Source organism: Drosophila miranda, chromosome XL (genome assembly GCF_003369915.1).
Source record: "Drosophila miranda strain MSH22 chromosome XL, D.miranda_PacBio2.1, whole genome shotgun sequence".
NCBI classification, from domain to species: domain Eukaryota; kingdom Metazoa; phylum Arthropoda; class Insecta; order Diptera; family Drosophilidae; genus Drosophila; species Drosophila miranda.
Window position 1 is genome coordinate 25217942 of NC_046673.1, and position 20455 is coordinate 25238396.

General features: G+C 42.5%; 1 protein-coding gene across 8 annotated transcripts in view; it reads right to left on the minus strand.

Moving 5' to 3' along the window:
* The window catches only part of LOC117189217 (frequenin-1), a 33263-nt gene that overhangs the window by 6251 nt on the left and 6557 nt on the right, over positions 1 to 20455 (minus strand). For 2 of the 8 annotated variants that reach the window (XM_033394280.1, XM_033394277.1), the window contains one exon: positions 6541 to 6757. In XM_033394280.1, the coding sequence (XP_033250171.1) occupies positions 6541 to 6604 (64 nt within the window). In that variant the 5' untranslated portion in view covers positions 6605 to 6757. Of the gene's footprint in view, positions 1 to 255; positions 536 to 6540; positions 6758 to 11798; positions 11870 to 14579; positions 14620 to 14688; positions 14843 to 20455 lie in introns of those variants that run through there. The other 6 variants (XM_033394288.1, XM_033394281.1, XM_033394301.1 and 3 more) reach the window with 6 other exon arrangements.

Here is a 20455-nt window from a genome sequence, read left to right on the forward strand (position 1 = left end):
GCGATTTCTAAAATTCAACTGAGGTTCGCACTGGGTTGCGCCGCAAGGGTCTCCCCATGTTATCATTCTTAATATCAACTCCAGGTCTCTCAATTGGCCCTCTGCTTGGGCCAAGTGTCGTGGCTGAGCCGCTGAGTTATGGCAGCTTATTTAAGGTCTCAGCCTTGGATATTGACGGTGCTCACTTGAGAGGCTTAGTGGACACCTCTCCAGGACACATCCGACCACCATTTCCGATTTTGCTGTTGTGAGTACCTGTGCACTGTATATGAGTAATGTATAGTCCAGCAACAAAGAAGTGCTATAATTATATTTTCCATTTTTATATTACGGTTCCGTTCTCGTTTCGCCTGCATGCGAGGCATTTAGTCAGAATTATCGTCTACTTTGAAGCGCGTGCGGCACTCTCCTAGTTTAGATGTGAGACAGTTAAAAAGGCACAGTAAAAAGCACTTTGAAAATGAAAAAGAGAAAAAGACGTTCTTGATGATCTACTCCTGAAAGTGAAGCACGTTAACCCCTGCTCAGGGTGTTAGTTTACACTGAGAAAACTGGTTCTTTGACATTCGAGTCGATCGAGTCGTTTGTTAAGCTTTTCTACATGCTTCATTTCTGCATCTCCAATCAATTTTCACAGTGTGTTTTCTGGCACGCAATTGAAAGTAGCCCGGTCCCAGCCAAGCCGCAGACTGTATCTGAATAAACAGACATAACCAGTAATACCCACGACCGCCCCCCCACCCTATGACATCGCATTACGAAACCTTTTGAAAAGTCTGCGCACGCCAACGCGTTCCAGGGCTAAGTAAGCTCCAAGGACCGTTATCCTGCCGCTCGTCAGTGGCTGTCGATGTGGGCCGGACAACGACTTTTAATGCGGCTAGATGAATAATACATACATGTGTAGTTGGGTCCTTTCCTGCCGCAGCACCCCTAAAATTGCTTCACTGCCTTTACTGTACGAGTATGAGTATATTTGTATACCGCTGGCAGCTGTAAAGCAAATACATAAGTTCATAGCCAAGACGTACGGATACTTAAAGTCCCCCCCGCCCGGGCCCAGGCTCGGGCAGGTGCTCCTCCATCTCTCGCTCCATTTCTTCATTTCGCTCCTTGCAGTGTGGCTCCAGCAGACTCAAGAAAGTAAGGCTATTCTCCGTGCCGAAGCTTTTGATATTGTTTCCGATGCATCGATCCCTCTGATGATATTTCATGGCCATAATAAATATTACATACCTATGCTCTCGATGATGACGAACAAATATGCTTTCTTTTCAATCCCAAGTGTCTACTCAATTCCAAAATACCCCCCTTTTGCAAGGGTATGATTAAATCGATCTAATTGTTCATTTCTTCAAAGCAGCATTTCTGCACTCTCTTGCCTTTCAGTTCCCGGAACCCTTTTCTCCCATCCCAGCTCTCGCCCTACACCAAAAGTTGTTTTTGGCCCGCATCGTTTATTTCATTTTGTTGTGCTACCTAAGTGGGAAGTCCTGGACAGAGGTAGAGGGCGGCGCCACAAAAAAGAGACAAAAATTCCGTATTTTTTGTTTTTATTAATTGAATTTCATTTTAAACAGATTTAATCTCGACTTTTACACACATGCATGCACAGCGGGGGGACACAAGAAACAAATGTGTAGCAAAGCAAAAGCCTGCCGCTTGGTGTGGGTGTGCCCAAATGCTAATTAATAAATGGGACCCTGGAAAAAGAGCCACTGCGAACTTAAAATGCGTTCTGTTTGTAATAGAAGAAAGAGTCATCACAGATGGTATGGGCACAGGCGAATCAATATAACCATATACCTGAAGACATATGTTTGTAACTCGTTTGTACATGTATGTACGTAGCTGTCAAAGTATCGATAAATCTTACAGTGTCTAATTAGTCTGATTGGTCTCCACTCTACCGTATTCACCCTATTCCCTCTCAGTCACTCCCCTTCATCAATACCTGGTCGTGCTGGTTCCTGGCGATGCCTCACCTTTTCTTGTTGCATTTCCATATTTTATTTCCACTATTAAATGCGATACAAAATGCTAAGATAAGATAAGTGCAAGCTCGCATATGGCAGAGGGTCCAAAAGGGGCGTAAGGAACATAATAGGTGCAATAATAATTTCAATATTCGAGTGAATTTTGAGTGCTAGCCACTGACAGGATGCCAATGCGTATGATGCTGTATGGGAATGGGAGTAACAGTGGGGGTAGCATCCAAGCATTTAAGAATCTTTTTTCTAACCCTCTCTCACTCCCACTCAGCTTTCTGATTGCATAGTGGAATGCATGTCCATGAGCCAAGTGAATGCGGCTCAAAATGCTATTGCAATATGACACTGCAACAGCGTGTTAAATGCCAAGAAACGTTAATATGGTATCCCTCGGCAGGGGTCGTTCATTTTAGTTTTATAAGCGATTTGCCTACCAGCCCCCACATGACACACTTGGGTTACAGCTACACCACCCCACTTTCTACTCTACAGCTGTTTTCAAAAGCGTAAAACAAAAATGAAAACGAGGGGGAACGTTGTGAGTTGCTGCGGAGACCGCAACTCTACAGTTATACCCGATACTTAGACAGTATGGCTCTCCTCCGGCAGACGCCGCTAATATTAAACGACACGACAAGGAGTGCGTGCGAGAGAGACAGAAAATCAGTCTGAGCGTGACGTCGGGCGCTGCGTAGCCAGTGCAAATTGATTTGTTCCTTTTGGCTATAAAAATGATCTGATCTGATCCAGATTTAGCAATCTGATAGATATGGTCATTATCTATGATTCTGCGTTTTTAGTTTTCTCGAATGTGCAATATTGTGGATGCAACAGATTTTCGTCCTTTGTGGGGGCGGAAAAGGGTGGGGCGAAATTCTGAGATATACGTTTTATAGTGAGATCTAACAGGAGTGCGGATACCAAATGTGGTTACTCTAGCCTTAATAGTCTCTGAGATTTGTGAATATCCCCAGATTTTCATCCATTGCGGGGGCGGAAGGGGGTGTGGCGAAATTTTGAAACAAACTCGTCTCGGTCCGATATATTAGGAGTGTGGATACCAAATTTGGTTGCTTTAGCTTTTGTAGTCTCTGAGATCTAGGCGCTAATGTTTTACTCTAAGCAAAGCCGCCTATGCTACGTGTGTGTTAGAGAGAGACAGGGCGAGAAAAAATGAAATTGTTTTCTTGATGCTGGCTATAATAATAATACGATCCAATTCAGATTCCGAAGTCTTAAAGATATGGTCATTCTCTACGATTCTGCGTTTTAGGTTTTATCGTATCTTTAAAAAAGTGGATGCCACAGATGTTCGTTCTTTGTGGGGGCGGAAGTGGGCGGGGCGAAGTTTTGAAATATTTTTGTAGCAGTGACATATCACAGAAGTCTGGATCCAAAACATCGTTGCTCTAGGTCTTATAGTCTTTGAGCACTAGGCGCTGAAGGGGACGGACGGACGGACGGACGGACGGACGGACGGACGGACGGACGGACGGACGGACGGACGGACGGACGGACAGACGGACAGGGCTCAATCGACTCGGCTATTGATGCTGATCAAGAATATATATACTTTATGGGGTCGGAAACGATTCCTTCTGGACGTTACACACATCCACTTTTACCACAAATCTAATATACCCCAATACTCATTTTGAGTATCGGGTATAAAAAATCATGCATGCTGCCTGCCAAAGTGGTTCAAAGGTAAGGAAAAGTGAACGGGAATTAGGATGAGGGTAGGAATGGAGGGACCATGCTAAAACTAATCAAATGTTGCACACACTTCAACGTCTGATGGCCGTTATGGCCGGTACTCAAACAGTATAAGGGTATCTTAGATCGAATGATTATTATACCCAGAATAAGGAATTAACAATTTCCCGTGGCTGCGCACTGCGTCGTGCGCGTGCCTCGCGCACGCTCTATCCTCATCCTCGTCAGTGTGCGCCTCCTGACCGAGTGAGTGACGGGTGACGAGTGAGTGATATAACGGCTAGATGATACTTCGTTAATAAGCTACAGAGACTTTGAAAACATTGATGATGACATGTTGGCTGAAGAATTTCATAGACTATTGTTGTCCCCTTCAGCGCCTAGTGCTCAAAGACTATAAGACCTAGAGCAACGATGTTTTGGATCCAGACTTCTGTGATATGTCACTGCTACAAAAATATTTCAAAGACAATAATATATTCATTGCATAGAGTACGGGACCAACTTGACATCGCAGAAAATAACACTTGGTTCCAGCCAAAGCAACTAACGTGGATTAGCCATGACATCCGGGGTTAAATATTGCTTGAAATAAAGCGTATGACAAGTGGAAGCGCTATAAGACCCAACATCACTATACAGAGTGCAAAATAATTTCTAGCAGACTTAATAACCCAATAATATTTGGAACGAGGGAAACGTTGTGAGTCGCAACGTTGAGCTACAACCGTGACACTACGGTTATACCTGACACTCAGTCAGTCTGGCTCTTCTCCGCTAGAGGACGAGAGAGACTGTAATAACTATCCGATCTGATCCACATCCGGCAATCTGGTAGAATTGGTAATTCTCATTCTCTAATCATAGATTCTATGATTTTTTGGTTTCTCGCATCTTCAAAATTGTGGATGCCACAGATTTTCGTCCTTTGTGGGGGCGGGGCGATATCACAGAAGTCTGGATACAAAAATGTTGTTGCTCTAGCTCTTGTAGTCTCTGAGAACAAGACGTCAGACAAGACGGACACAAGCTTAAATATATACTGACTAAGTGCCGGGTATAACGTTCCCGCTTATTATACCCGATACTCAAAATGAGTATTGGGGTATATTAGATTTGTGGTAAAAGTGGATGTGTGTAACGTCCAGAAGGAATCGTTTCCGACCCCATAAAGTATATATATTCTTGATCAGCATCAATAGCCGAGTCGATTGAGCCCTGTCTGTCTGTCCGTCTGTCCGTCCGTCCGTCCGTCCGTCCGTCCGTCCGTCCGTCCGTCCGTCCGTCCGTCCCCTTCAGCGCCTAGTGCTCAAAGACTATAAGAGCTAGAGCAACGATGTTTTGTATCCAGACTTCTGTGATATGTCACTGCTACAAAAATATTTCAAAACTTCGCCCCGCCCACTTCCGCCCCCACAAAGGACGAAAATCTGTGGCATCCACATTTTTAAAGATACGATAAAGCCAAAAACGCAGAATCGTAGAGGATGACTATATGTTCTAGAGTGTAAAATCTCAACCAGATCGTATAATTATTATAGCCAGAATCAAGAAAACAATTTCATTCTTTCTCGCTCTGTCTCTCTCTAACACACAGGTTTCATGGTCGGCTTTGCCAATTGCAAAATATGAGTTCAAGGATCTCAGAACCTATAAGAGCCAGAGCAACCAAATTTGGTATCCACACTCCTGTGATATCGGACCTTGACCGTTTTGTGTCCAAATTTCGCCACACCCCCTTCCGCCCCCGCAAAGGACGAAAATCTAGGGCATCCACAAATCTCAGAGACTATTAAGGCTAGAGTAACCAAATTTGGTATCCGCACTTCTGTTAGATCTCACTATAAAATGTATATCTCAGAATTTCGCCCCACCCCCTTCCGCCCCCACAAAGGACGAAAATCTGTTGCATCCACAATATTGCACATTCGAGAAAACTAAAAACGCAGAATCATAGATAATGACTATATCTATCAGATTGTTGAATCTGGATCAGATCGGATCATTTTTGTAGCCAAAAGCAAGAAATCAATTTGCAGTGGCCACGCAGCGCCCGACGTCACGCTCAGACTGATTTTCTGTCTCTCTCGCACGCACTCTTTGTCGTGTGGTTCAATATTAGCGGCGTCTGCCGCAGGAGAGCCATACTGACTTAGTATCGGGTATAACTGTAGAGTTGCGGTGTACGCAGCAACTCACAACGTTCCCCCTCGTTATATATAGAGATTACAGTGGCATCAAGAATGGTTAACAAATAGAAACCAACCAGGGTTTCCGTTGTACAAGGACGTGAATTCAACGTGTATTATATTCACCTTGTAAAATATCAGGTATGACAGATTATTCGCATATAAAATGTAAGCAAGCTAGGTCTGGGTCTGGAATTCCCATTTCCAGTAATGGTAAAAGCCTCTCTGTCCCCACAAGCGGCTGCTTTGTGCCCCCAAAGAGTATCCACTCCCCAAGGTCATCTCACCAATTGTTGAGATAATAAATGGTCAGCGATGACGAGAAGGACAATCCTTTACTCTTTGGGAATTCCTGAGGACTGCGAAAGCTTTTCTCTGATATGCGAGAGTTCAGAAGAGTTGGCACTTAGGGAGCGACTAAGACTTAGGCAACTTACAGTTACAGTTGCGAGCGAGAACGAAAGAGTAAGAGCTGCTCGGAAGGTTATATTTCGCTTACGTTAAAAGCTGCCAAAAAGGCTCTCAAGTGCGGCCGAATATATACGACTATGTCCTGGAACCGGTTCGCAGCTCATGGACAGAGTTCAAGGCCGGGAACGCACCCAGAAATGATTTACTGAATGTAAGGGAAAAATGATACTCACAGTATGTGTCCGTTGTCAAGCGATCGATGGTGTCCTGCTTCAATTTCGAGTTTTTCTTGCCCATCTTACAGTTCCCTCCAGCTGGTTATCTTCTCTTGGCCTGCTGCCCTCTGGGTACGCTCCTAAGTCAGCCTTGGTGTCAGGCTCGCGGTGGCAGTGGTAGCGTTGGCAGGTGATTGGAAACACGTGTCTTATCCTGATTTGGCCTCAGCTCGATCTGCAAATACAAGTGGCACCAGATTAAATATCTCCATCATTCCCATCATCGCTATCGTCAGTAGCCCAAACGAGGCACTGCTGTACATTTTCAAGGCAAGACGTCATTTATCATGCTGCAGCTACACAGCCACACAGAGACTGTGTGCTGCACCAGCAGCATCACCACTTGCCACGGTCATAGTTACCCTCGCCCTGTGGTCCTCAAGCCTCCTACCCATCATAAATAGCCAAAGGTACTTTGATATTTAAGCACGTCGACGCGTCCACTTGTCGTCCACATGCCTTCGCGACGGCGGGTTTTGTATGGACCTTTCCATAGTTGCACAACCATCCATGCAGCCACCCGTGCAACCACCCATCCCACATCACCGAAATCAAGGCAAAAAAGAACTACAACGACAACAAAATAGCACTAGCAGCCCAGGTACTAGGCACAATGGACTAAAGAATCATACAGAGCTGCCATCCTGAGCGGAGGGAGTCTATCCATCAACTCCACCACATCTCAGATCGGGTGGGAAGAAGCGAGTCATGAAGAATCCTTGAAAGTATTTGGCATTCGTCTTGAGCGGGGACTTCGTATTTTTCTACCTTTTGTGGTGGCTCGACGACAGAGCGGACGACAATGGCAGCGATGCTCTCTAGAATGTCCCTCTATATACATGCGTAACTAAAATTTTAATAATTTCTCAGGCAATTTTTTTTCTTTTTTACTTCCCGTCTCCAGCACCTGCTTCCGTGAAGGAGGAGAAGAAAACTTTTTTAATTCCTTGTTGCCACCTGACAAGCAAATTGCGTGAGACTTTAATTGACTTTGGATTGCCGATGAAGGGTGAGACAGAGATTCACATAACGAAGGCCTACAGCTACTTCTCTCAATTCCCCCACGTGGGTGGCAGCAATCATAATTTATTGCCACATAAAAGGTCCCAGCCATAATTAGACCCCCAGACTTCGGTTTGCCGTTTTACGAATTGCGGACTAATTTGGTGGCCCTGTCTGAAGCAATGAAATGTCACAGAGACCGGAATATTGACGATATTCCCAGCTCTCAGTTTTAGTTCAACTATAGCTCCATCTTCGGTACACGTATGGACAGAAAACGATGACGACATAGACTTGACTATAAACAGAGGCAGGAATACGAAGCTGTCACGAAGCTGCAGTCTAGAAGATATGGCCTTTTTCTACGATTCTGCGTTTTTTGTTTTCTCGTATCTTTTTAACAGATTTTCACAGATTTTCGCCCTTTGTGGGGGCGGAAGGACGCGGGGCGATTGTTTGAAATACACTTGTAACAGTGACATATTACAGAAGTCTTAAAACAAAATGTCGTTGCTCTAGCTCTTATAGTCTTTGAGCACTAGGCGCTCATAGGGACGGACAAACGGACAGACATGGATCAATCGACTCGGCTATTGATGCTGATCAAGAATATATATACTTTATGGGGTCGAAAACGCTTCCTTCTGGACGTTACACACATTCATTTTCACCACAAATCTAATATACCCAAATACTCATTTCCTTTTCCATTTTCTATTTTCTATTCCAAAACAGGAAAAACCGTCAGAAGTGCTGGAAACTATAGAAAAATTGTTTTAGAAGATATGCCTATAAAAATATAAGGCTGTGGCACTAGCCCCTATTGCAAATTTGACTAATTAAGTGGAGCGAAAATTGCTTCCGCATCGCCAGAAAATAAATCTGGAATAAATTTGGTCGGCAGTTACTGAACGAAAGCCCTAGAATCAGCCCCGGACCGGACCGGACCGGACGAAGCAATCGCATCAAAAAAGCGAAAAAGTTGCTGGGAAGCATCATGCACACCGAGGAATGGAAGACGGGGATGGGCTTGGAGGATAGCAGGCCAGGTTGTCGGTGATGCAACTGCTAACTAGCAGGGTCCCCAGACTCACCATCGCCCTGACCTGTCCTGTCCATTCACCACGTCCACATTCTTGCCACATCCATGTCCCAGCATCCCTGCAGTTGTCGGAAGTTGTTTGTACTAACTGCTTAGGGTGTCTGTCTGTGTCCATTTCCGTGTCCAAGTCCATGTCCACGTCCATGTCCATGTCTGTATCTGTCAGGATCGGAAATTGAAAGAAAAGAAAATTGAGCATACTTTAAGGCGCCGCAGTCCTCAGTCTTGTTCTCAGTGTAAGTCATGGCTGGTATGGTATCGCTGCCCGGGGGCATTTTGCGATTTCCGATTCATATAGACATATTTCTAATAGTGAATTATATACTCTAGCCATCGGCGCTGACGTTGAAGTGAATAATTGCCAAACGACTAGTGAACAGGTATTGAAATACGTAAGACGTGTGGTGGGGCATTTAGTATATCAGTAGGGAGTGGGGGGTTATTCGGAAGGGTAGGCACCGACGAGTTCCAATGCTATTTTTGTTTGAAGAAGCAGGGGAAGCCAGAGAAACTTTGGAACTGAGAGCGGCTACAGAACTAAACTTAACGTTACTTTCGTAACACCCTCCCCTTTATCGAACTTTATCGTTTTAATTGCTTACTAAAAGAGAGAGCGAAAATTGGGCGAGATAAACTCGATCAAACTTGGCCTAAGTAAATTAATTAGTTAATAAATTGATTAGGCGGCCAGCCATAAAGGGCAACTTATATGAATATGAGAATGGGAGCTGACAAAAAAATAAAAAAAAGTTAGAAACACTGCAATTAGGCATATCCACAGAATAGGATACGAAATGACCGAACGAACAGCACGAACGTACAGCAAAGACCTTAACATCTGAGTAATTATTTCAAAACATAAAAAAAAATAAATAGTCTATGACCTCGTGAGAATTAGTATTTCAAGGAAGCCCCGCTATGGAGCTTGAGTAACGCTTAATTGTCTAAGTCCTGGACCATAGTAACGCGTCACAGCTAAAAACAACATTTTAAAGCGATAAAAAATGTACAAAACTTAATTACAATTTTCACCATGCGTTCTCATGCGGTGTTTTACCATGAGTTTTGTGTAACTGCTAATCGTTTAACAAGTACGAGTATAAATTTGTGACGAAAAAAAGTTTTTGAAAAGGGCTAAATCAGTCAGAACTCATTCCATCCAAAAGATTTATTGAACTTTCCAGATTATTCAAATCTTGCTCAAATTTTAGATTTTGGTCGCCTCACCAGAGTCTTTGGTGAAAAGTTTTCCACGACTTGGTTTGAAAGAGGGGGAATAAAGTAGAAACACTCAAAGAGTATTACGTCTAGAAGGAAGCGTTTCCGACCCCATACAGTATATATATTCTTGATCATCATCAATAGCCGAGTCAATTGAGCTACATATATCTATTTTTCCATCTGTCTGTCCGTCTCGATTAGCGCCTAAGTCTTAGAGACTTTTAAAACTAGAGCAACCAAATTTGATATTTCCCACCCGCTCCCACAAAGGACGAAAATCTTTGACAGCCAAAATTTTTAAGATCGAGAAAACTGAAAAAGCTGAATCAGAGCATATCTATCATATTGCTGAATCTGGCTTACATCGGATCATTATTTTAGCCAGAAAAAACAAATGAAATTGCGGTGACTACCCAACTCCCTTCCACGCACTTACTCATTGCCTCTCCCTCACACACTCTTCCTCGTGCAGCATGCGCTCTCTGGCGGAGGGGAGCGAGATAGCAACACTACAACTGCGGGGGTATCCCGCTCGTTTTTTTATTTTTATTATTTATGCTCGCCTATTGTGATTGAGTATGTGTGTGAGATTGAAATGTGATTGAATCAAAGTTTTGATTGCTACTCCTAGTCTCTAATAAGTAATTTACACTACGGTTGAGTATTAAGTTTTGATCAAAACTCACTTTTTTTACATAGGAAAATCTTTAGGGTCCAATGGTGGAAAAAAGTTGAGTTATGGTTGCCTTTCAGTTGCGTTTGTACGAATTTTCGAATACATATTTCAACCCTGGTCTGCCTATCTTGTGAATTATCACCACTACCAACAACAAAAAACAGCCATTATTGACAGTGAAAATTTTGCCATGATTAACCATGTATGTACATGTGGATCCCCAGTCACAGTGCACAAAATAGCGCCGAGTCAATGGTATCGTTGTGCTTCTGGAAAAGATTGCGTCGAGTGTTAAAAAAAGAAGAAACAAGGGGGGACCATTGTGACTTTAGAGGGCGCACACTGCTCGATGATAGTGTATGTGAGAGCGAGAGACACAGAGAATGGCTAAGCACGTGGAAGGCGTGGAAGATCTGATCTGATATGGTAGATATGGTCATTCTCTATAGTTCTACGTTTTTAGTTTTCTCGTATCTTTGAAATTGTGGATGCCACTGAATTTCATCCTTTGTGAGTGCGGAAGGGGGCGTAGCGAAAATTTGAAATACACTTTTTTGGTTGGTCTAGCTCTTATAGTCTCTGAGAACTAGGTGTCAAACAAGGCGGACGGACAGACAGCAATGGCTATATCGACTCGGCTATTGTAGTTGATCAATTTTGGAGTCGGAAACGCTTCCGTCTGGTCGTTACACGCATCCATTTTCCCCACAAATCGGATACACCCGTATACTCTTCAAGTACCATGTACAAGAACGGGCACTGATACAGCCAGATAAATGCCAGACGAATCAGCCGATTTTAACCGTCAAATGCTTTAGATGTTGATAAATAAAATATGATTATTTAAATAATTAAACTTGTTCTGAACTTTTTCTTTATACAGAACTGCAATTCATAAAATGTAGCCGATACAGCACTTACATTGGAATTAACCACCCAAAGTTCATGCAAAGGTTGCACAGGTCCTGTCCCTTTTGTGGTCTGCTTCACGCTTCCATTTGTCACCACAAAATGAGATGCATATTTCTTACAAGTGTCCAAACGCTACAAGTTTTTCGTCCATTTTAATCTCAATTTCCGTAATTTTGGTTGATTTATATAATTTTCCCCTTTTCTACTATCTTTGTCTCACTCCGACTAATACATATTTTGGGTAAGCTATGCAAATTAAAGAAACAAAAGCAAGTAGTGCTAGAAATTAGTACTCAAAGTTACCTTTTTATTGGTAGAGTGAAAGCAAAAGGAAAGGAAAATAACCGTAATAACGCACACGAGCACACACATGCCTAGAAAGAGTGAGAGGAGAAAATTCACACGTGAGCGAGATTTACATAACCTCTTTTATTTTGATTTAATTACTTTCATTCAATTTCGTAAGGCACGCGAACAGCAGAGCAGGCCAACTGCAACAAGGAAATAAAGAGCGAATAGGGTAACAAAATGTGCAGATGTGATGGAGGAGGGATTTGCCGAAGCAGCGGAGAAGCAGAGGAAGCAAAGTAGTAGCGTGAGTGGGAGAAAATGAATCTCTAACATCGACCGGCGCGTCAAAGCGTAAAAGCAAAAAAAAAGAAGCAGTTGGAATTAATTAATGCAGTGCATAATGGTCGTATGGCACTACACGTAACTACCTCTCTTATCTGAAAGACCGCGATAGCATGAGAGATGAGAGATATTTCCCAACACGCACAGCTTTGTCAACTTAAATCAAGGCCAAGTACAACAATCAATAATTTCTCCAGCGTGGAAACAAAAAGGGGGACTAGGATGAGGAATAATCAGGAAAAGCAGGAAAACAAGAATTAAGTCAAAAAATGAAAAATCTGTGGAAGGAAGAGAAAAGGAAGAGGAAGTTGGGCCCTCCAGAAAAATTCGGCTGGCCAAACAAATAAAAAACAAGCAGCCAAGAACAAAACGAGGGGGAACGTTGTGAGTTGCTGCGGACACCGCAACTCTACGGTTATACCCGATACTAAGTCAGTATGGCTCTCCTCCGGCAGACGCCGCTAATATTAAACGACACGACAAGGAGTGCGTGCGAGAGAGACAGAAAATCAGTCTGAGCGTGACGTCGGGTGCTGCGTAGCCAGTGCAAATTGATTTGTTCCTTTTGGCTATAAAAATGATCTGATCTGATCCAGATTCAGCAATCTGATATATATGATCATTATCTATGATTCTGCGTTTTTAGTTTTCTCGAATGTGCAATATTGTGGATGCAACAGATTTTCGTCCTTTGTGTGGGCGGAAGGGGGTGGGGCGAAATTTTGAGATACACGTTTTATAGTAAGATCTAACAGGAGTGCGGATACCAAATTTGGTTACTCTAGCCTTAATAGTCTCTGAGATTTTTGAATATCCCCAGATTTTCGCCCTTTGCGGAGGCGGAAGGGGGTGTGGCGAAATTTTGAAACAAACTCGTCTCGGTCCCATATATTAGGAGTGTGGATACCAAATTTGGTTGCTCTAGCTTTTGTAGTCTCTGAGATCTAGGCGCTAATGTTTTACTCTAAGCAAAGCCGCCTATGCTACGTGTGTGTTAGAGAGAGACAGAGCGAGAAAAAATGAAATTGTTTTCTTGATGCTGGCTATAATAATAATACGATCCAATTCAGATTCCGCAGTCTTAAAGATATGGTCATTCTTTACAATTCTACGTTTTTGGTTTTATCGTATCTTTAAAAATGTAGATGCCACAGATTTTCGTCCTTTGTGGGGGCGGAAGTTGGCGGGGCGAAGTTTTGAAATATTTTTGTAGCAGTGACATATCACAGAAGTCTGGATCTAAAGCATCGTTGCTCTAGATCTTATAGTCTTTGAGCACTAGGCGCTGAAGGGGACGGACAGACGGACGGACGGACAGACGGACAGACAGACATGGCTCAATCGACTCGGCTATTGATGCTGATCAAGAATATATATACTTTACTTTCCCACGGCAGACACTTCTCTCTTGCTCCCTCTCTTTCTCTCTGCCGCCAGGATGTAGAGAGAAAAGAGAGACAGAGGTACATATGTAGCAGCCAGTGTGGCATAGAAACAGCTATAGTATTTTTCATTAGCTGGAAAGAGAATATACGGAGTGCAGGAATATATTGTATCAGTACATACATAGATCATAAGATTAAATATACTTATATATGAATCTGTATATATTAAATCTTAGTACTGGTTCTTACAGTGCGACGGCTCAGGTACCGCGACTCCCCGACTTTTCGTTTCCTGTGGTTTGAACATATGCATACATTTTTCGTATACGTGTGTTCTTGTGTGTGTACGGAGCTCTCAGAAATCCATTTATGGGTTGCTTGGGCTGTCTTTTACGCAGCGTCCAACATCTAACCAACACACATTCATTCCCCGCTCCTTTTCTCTCCGGCCAAATTCCATTCAACATATATTGTTCAAACATGAACATATTATTGTACACGTTCACACATGTAACCAAAAAACCGATCTCTAAAGAAATCACATAAAGTAGACAAGCTCGGGTATAATGAGAGATCTGTAACCCATTGAAATATACGACAACAAAACACAGCTGGAGAAAAAACTTAACCAATGTAGTCATAACATAACACTAATGTAAGCATGCACTCAGATTGCCACCCGCAGTAAAAATGTATCCTTTTCGTGGGTCTAACGATAATAATCGCATATGACATTGTATCTCATGCTTCATTGTCAATCACATATAAGGCTCTGATTTTAATAATAAAAGTTAGTTTGAATTTACAACTCATCTCGCAAATACCTAGACTTTTCTTTTAAGGTCTTAACATATGTATACTTTGGGCAAATATGAAAGGAAGGATATCATGTTTATTTTTTGTGTCTTTGCACCTTTCCAACATTTTTCTTACGCCTCTTGGAGAATATTGGCTTGTGTGTGTGGCCTTATCAATAAAGGAGCCGATTTCCCGATTTTTTCGGCTTGCACTTTTTTTCTTAGCTCCAAAACAAAATACCATTAAAAAAACAACAGGACTATCTTACATTCCAGCTCAACCGCAATTGTTTGCTCCGTTGTTGCTTCCTTGTCAAATATGAATTTTCATTTAGGTTTTATACATTTTTTACAAAAAAAAAAATAAAAAATAAGTACTACAGTAAGCTGGTGAGAGCGTGTGGAAGGTGGCTCCAGCTTTGAGTGGGCGGAACCATTGACGAAACTCCGGACTCAAGGCTCGGTCTTTGGGCTCGGCTTCCTGTTCCGTTTAACGTTCCGTTCCGTACGTCACACGGTCTGAAAATAGACTGAATAGCTTCGGAGCGCAATCAACAGTATGTCGAATGTCCTTGTTGATACGACGCCGACGAGGACGAAGTTTAACCGAGAGACGAGAGCTGGGAGAGTCCTCAATTCGCAGTCATCGTTGCTCCTCTGAGCCGCCGCACGGCCGGGGAGCTTGTTCCTTTCTGCTGGAGCGAGCTTTCTGCAGAAGGCAATCATTATCGCAGCAGCCAGAAGGCGGAGTGAGGTTTTTTGGGAGGAATATACTCGTGCTTGTAGGACGGAAACAGCAACTAAACCAACACAGATATACATAGGTTAAGTAGTTTATATAAAAAAATATTCGTGGAATATTTTAGTGGTATAATGTTGCACAGTCCTTCCCCACATTTATGGCTCAGCCTCCAGTCCTCCGATCATCCTAGAAACCGTCAGAAGTGGGTGGAATGCCAGATGGTAGGTGGCTCCACAATGTCAATGCTATGAAATTGTTAATCGACCTAAGGGAACGTCGAACGTCCGCTAACGGGCTCCGAAATCGGATCTCTCAGTGGGATTGCCACTGACCGAGGCATCTGAGCGCTAACTAACCGGAAAAGTCTGGGAATTCATATGGTAGTATGCATTTAAATTTTCATTTTTTGAATCTGTGCAATGCAAATAAATAATATATGCTTCTCTTCTGCTGCGGTCCAGGCGAACGACCCGTGAAAATTCTCTGACACTTCTATTTTCTCCCCCCTCTGGAAAAGCCTTTAACCATTCTCTGCGGTCAGCACCAACTATTGGCAAAACCAGAGCCAACATCCGAGCCATAGCCATTGCCGAAGCCAGAGTGGGAGTCACAGGCAGAAGTGTGGCATGGTAGCATTTCAAAGCATTTAATTAAGGGACATTCTTTAACTCTAATCCAATTAACCCCCTCTTTTTCCTCTCTCCGGGTTTAATTTTTTAATTATGTAATGCAATTTATTTCCATTCCATTTTTATTTTTATTCATTTACGAGCACCTGTGTCGGGCACCCACTCTCCGAGAGGAGAACTGTTGGCCTGGACAACGTGTCGTATACGCATCAATATGTTGCTGCCAGCCGCCTAGCTCAGTGGGTGTGTGAGTGTTTGTATGTATGTATGTGTGCGAGCATGCTCGTGCATGCTCGTCCGTGCGTGAGCCTGACATGAAAAGGCAGCTGCCTAAAAATATCCAGTACAGAGTTATAAAATTACACGGCTCGGACTCGGAACGCAAGTAATTCGACATTACGAGCATTAGCTCCCACGCTAGACCCAGCCAACCAGCCCGCCATTCAGCCACTCTCTCCTTTTTTTCTCAAAATAGTTCTCTCTTCTCTGAGTTCGTTCGCTTTTTCACCACAAAGCTTTTGGCTGCGTCAGAAATGCTCTCTGCTACGGAGCTTTCGGGGGCTGTCACAGCTGCCAAGTTTTTGGCGCCGGCATCAAGAGGAGTCACAGAAAAACAGTCAAAAACACAAATTATATCAGATACATATGTCCATATATGTAGGTACTATAAGCAGATTTTATCATACCCAGTAATCAGACATCTCATTTGTCCATTATGTAGAACCTTTTTTTACTGCAGTCTCCGCAACGAGAGAAAAATTGCAAAGATATCGAAGGACATGGGTTATAACAGAACGGAAAATGGTAGTCAAGACATCGAATAAGTCGGCATAATATTACATGAGTCATAAATGAATAAATATAAAATATACATAAATTGAAAAATATAAATAAAATAGTTACTAACAAATGGATATATTTACTTAAATCATAGATCTCCTGATTTCCTTATTTGCAAAATATATATATACATATACATATATTTTTTGATTAACTTTCACTTTTTTAACGATGTCCCTGCATTCACGGATGCTTAAAGCAATTTCGCTGCTTCTTTAAACCGTTAAACGATGTTTCTAATCGTGAAGCGACTTCTACCCACCAACAACCAACGGTCAACTCAAGGGCAAATTTCTCAAAAAAAAGCGTCCAAATCGAGGAAATTAAAAGAACATAGCTTATAAGAAAATAAATCTGCCAACACTTTTTTACGACAAATTTTAAACCATTTTTTGTTTAAAAATGTTGAAAAAATAATGCAATGATGTCACGCTTATAAAAATTCGCCAATCTTATAGAAATTTTTTAATTTAGCGGATAAAATTATTTTTCTTTTGAAAATCGCGATTGAAAAGCTGTTAAAACAGCAGTAAACTGCAAATTTATTGCTGTGGCAAAACATAAGTACGGCACAGCATATACATATATGTACATATATATATGTACATATATACAATATGAACGCATGTTTGTACGAGTCGCAAGCTTTAAAATTGATGACATTACAGTGTTTTTTTAAGTTGCTCATCACAAAAGTCTACAAATTCCCTGTAAATCATCTATAAATTTACACCTTAATATATACATTTGTGTGTACATATATAAGGATTTTGGGGCTGTGTAACAGCCTCTGCAGAAATACAATATACAATTATGCTCCACGGGTAGCGGGTGTGGAAAACACAGCTAAATGGAAAATCTCATTTTATCTAATCGCATTGAATCAGTGTTGTTCACGCCCTCAGCCTGTAACCACCTGCGCAACCCGCTCAGGGTCCTTCGCCTCTGGCTTATCATCGCATCAACAAAAATATTTATTATTCGCTACGTGAGGAAGGCTATGGTAGAGGCTGGTAGAGAACCCTCCGGAGCACCCGACCCTTCCAGTTGGCTTTGCTCCGTATTCTTCTTCCATTTTCGGGGCGCTCTTCGGCTCCGAGTCCGGGTCTGCTTTCGCTTTGTTCACTCTGGGTCTGTAGAGCGCCATATCGTTTTACTGACTTAAAGCCATTGTTAGTTAGTGCACCGACCTTGTCTTAATTAGTCCGCACACTGCACATGACTGAGCCTCGTACTGGGAAAGGGATGAAGAGCAAAGTGGAGGTGGTTGAGGCGGAGTCCCCGGACTAGGCTTGGAGTCTGCCCTAAGCCGACAAAAATTTTGTGGTGAGTTTTGGGCGAGTGCCACCGACAGCCTGAGGAGGAATGCAACCCACCGCATTGTGGATGGAGTGCGGTGGGTTGCAGGCTAGTGACGGTGTGTTGCAGGTGGGTGCTTGGGACTCGTCACGTAAGCCAGCAAAAGCTGATAATAAGTTTTGCATTAGCGAGAGAAAGAGAGAGGCAAATCAAATTGTTGATTAGAGAATAGCCCACAGGGCAGGTTGTCAGGGCGAGAGGTAAAAGGTATGTAGGAGCGGGTTGAAGATTGAGTGGTAATGCAAGGAAGTTTTGTTAAATAACCTAATGAGCCAAGAAGCAGGAAGAGCCAGATGTTGACTGAAGATTACTCCACTATTCAGTGAAAGTTTCCGCAATGAAAATTCGCAGAGATGAAAAGATCTCAGCTTAATATTTGGAGAAAATGGTCAGTGGTCGGCAGAGCCGGTTGAATGTTGAAAAAGGAAGAAATGCATTGAATTTCCAATGAAATGTGTGCAGCAGTCTTATGCTTATCAACAAAAAATATAGAAAATGGCGCGATGAAAGAAAGAAAGACCATGAAACGTGTGTGTTATCTCTAACAGAGATAGAGACAGAGCAGGATAAAATTAAATGGATTTCTTGATTCTGGCTGTAATAATACGATCTGGTTCAGATTCTGCAATCTAGAAGACATAGCATAATTACTGAATTTTTTGTGTGTAAAAGAGACGAGCCCTCATAGGCCAAATATAAAAGACAGACAAAGGAAAAAAAGGAGATTTAGCAAAGAAATACGAAAAAAGGGAATGAAGTTCCACCATGTAGGCTTGATTGTTGAGGGGCCCAGTCACGATTATTATTGAGAAATGCTTCCGATATGAAAATTAATAGACAATTTCGAAAGTTGCAAAAACGGAACAAGCAAAAGGTGTCCCCAAGTGGGAGTGCTGGTGGATTTAGAGGGAAGTGTTGAAGTGTCCTGGGAACGGATGATTGACTGGGTCATCCTCTGCCACCCACCTACGGTCCAATCCCAATCCCATTTTGCAGCCATGGGGCTCCAGCTTCCAGACACTTCACCGAATGCCGGCGCCAGCATCTCAGACATAGACGAAGAAAAACACTGAAACTGAAACAGAGACACACTTTTGCCAACGCAGAAGGGGAATGAAAAGATATTGAGATAGAGAGAGCGACAGAGAGGGGGGAGATAGAAGTGAGAGCATAAAGCATCAAGTGCAAACTGAACCGAGTTCAGCGCCCACAGATTTATAGTTCATAGAGAGAGAGAGTAAAGTGTTCACCATGGCATATTCTTGATATTACCGGAGACGAAGAAAGAGCAGAGAAAATAGAAAGGGAGACAACTAGCGATAGATACTCAATAAACTATTCAAAAAATCAATTTATACTAAAAAAACGAGGGGGAACGTTGTGAGTTGCTGCGGACACCGCAACTCTACAGTTATACCCGATACTTAGGCAGTATGGCTCTCCTCCGGCAGACGTCGCTAATATTAAACGACACGACAAAGAGTGCGTGCGAGAGAGACAGAAAATCTGTCTGAGCGTGACGTCGGGCGCTGCGTAGCCACTGCAAATTGATTTGTTTCTTTTGGCTATAAAAATGATCTGATCTGATCCAGATTCAGCAATCTGATATATATGATCATTATCTATGATTCTGCGTTTTTAGTTTTCTCGTATCCTCAATATTGTGGATGCAACAGATTTTCGTCCTTTGTGGGGGCGGAAGGGGGTGGGGCGAAATTTTGAGATATACGTTTTATAGTGAGATCTAACAGGAGTGCGGATACCAAATGTGGTTACTCTAGCCTTAATAGTCTCTGAGATTTGTGAATATCCCCAGATTTTCATCCATTGCGGGGGCGGAAGGGGGTGTGGCGAAATTTTGAAACAAACTCGTCTCGGTCCGATATATTAGGAGTGTGGATACCAAATTTGGTTGCTCTAGCTTTTGTAGTCTCTGAGATCTAGGCGCTAATGTTTTACTCTAAGCAAAGCCGGCTATGCTACGTGTGTGTTAGAGAGAGACAGGGCGAGAAAAAATGAAATTGTTTTTTTGATGCTGGCTATAATAATAATACGATCCAATTCAGATTCTGCAGTCTAAAAGATATGGTCATTCTCTACGATTCTGCGTTTTAGGTTTTATCGTATCTTTAAAAAAGTGGATGCCACAGATGTTCGTCCTTTGTGGGGGCGGAAGTGGGCGGGGCGAAGTTTTGAAATATTTTTGTTGCAGTGACATATCACAGAAGTCTGGATCCAAAACATCGTTGCTCTAGGTCTTATAGTCTTTGAGCACTAGGCGCTAATAGGGACGGACAGACGGACGGACGGACAGACGGACAGACGGATAGACAGACATGGCTCAATCGACTCGGCTATTGATGCTGATCAAGAATATATATACTTTATGGGGTCGGAAACGATTCCTTCTGGACGTTACACACATCCACTTTTACCACAAATCTAATATACCCCAATACTCATTTTGAGTATCGGGTATAAAAAAATAACACAAAAAATTACTGCTGTAGGAGAAAAACACATTATAGAAGGACACCACACAAAAGAGATTGAAATATAAATGAATTATTATAGA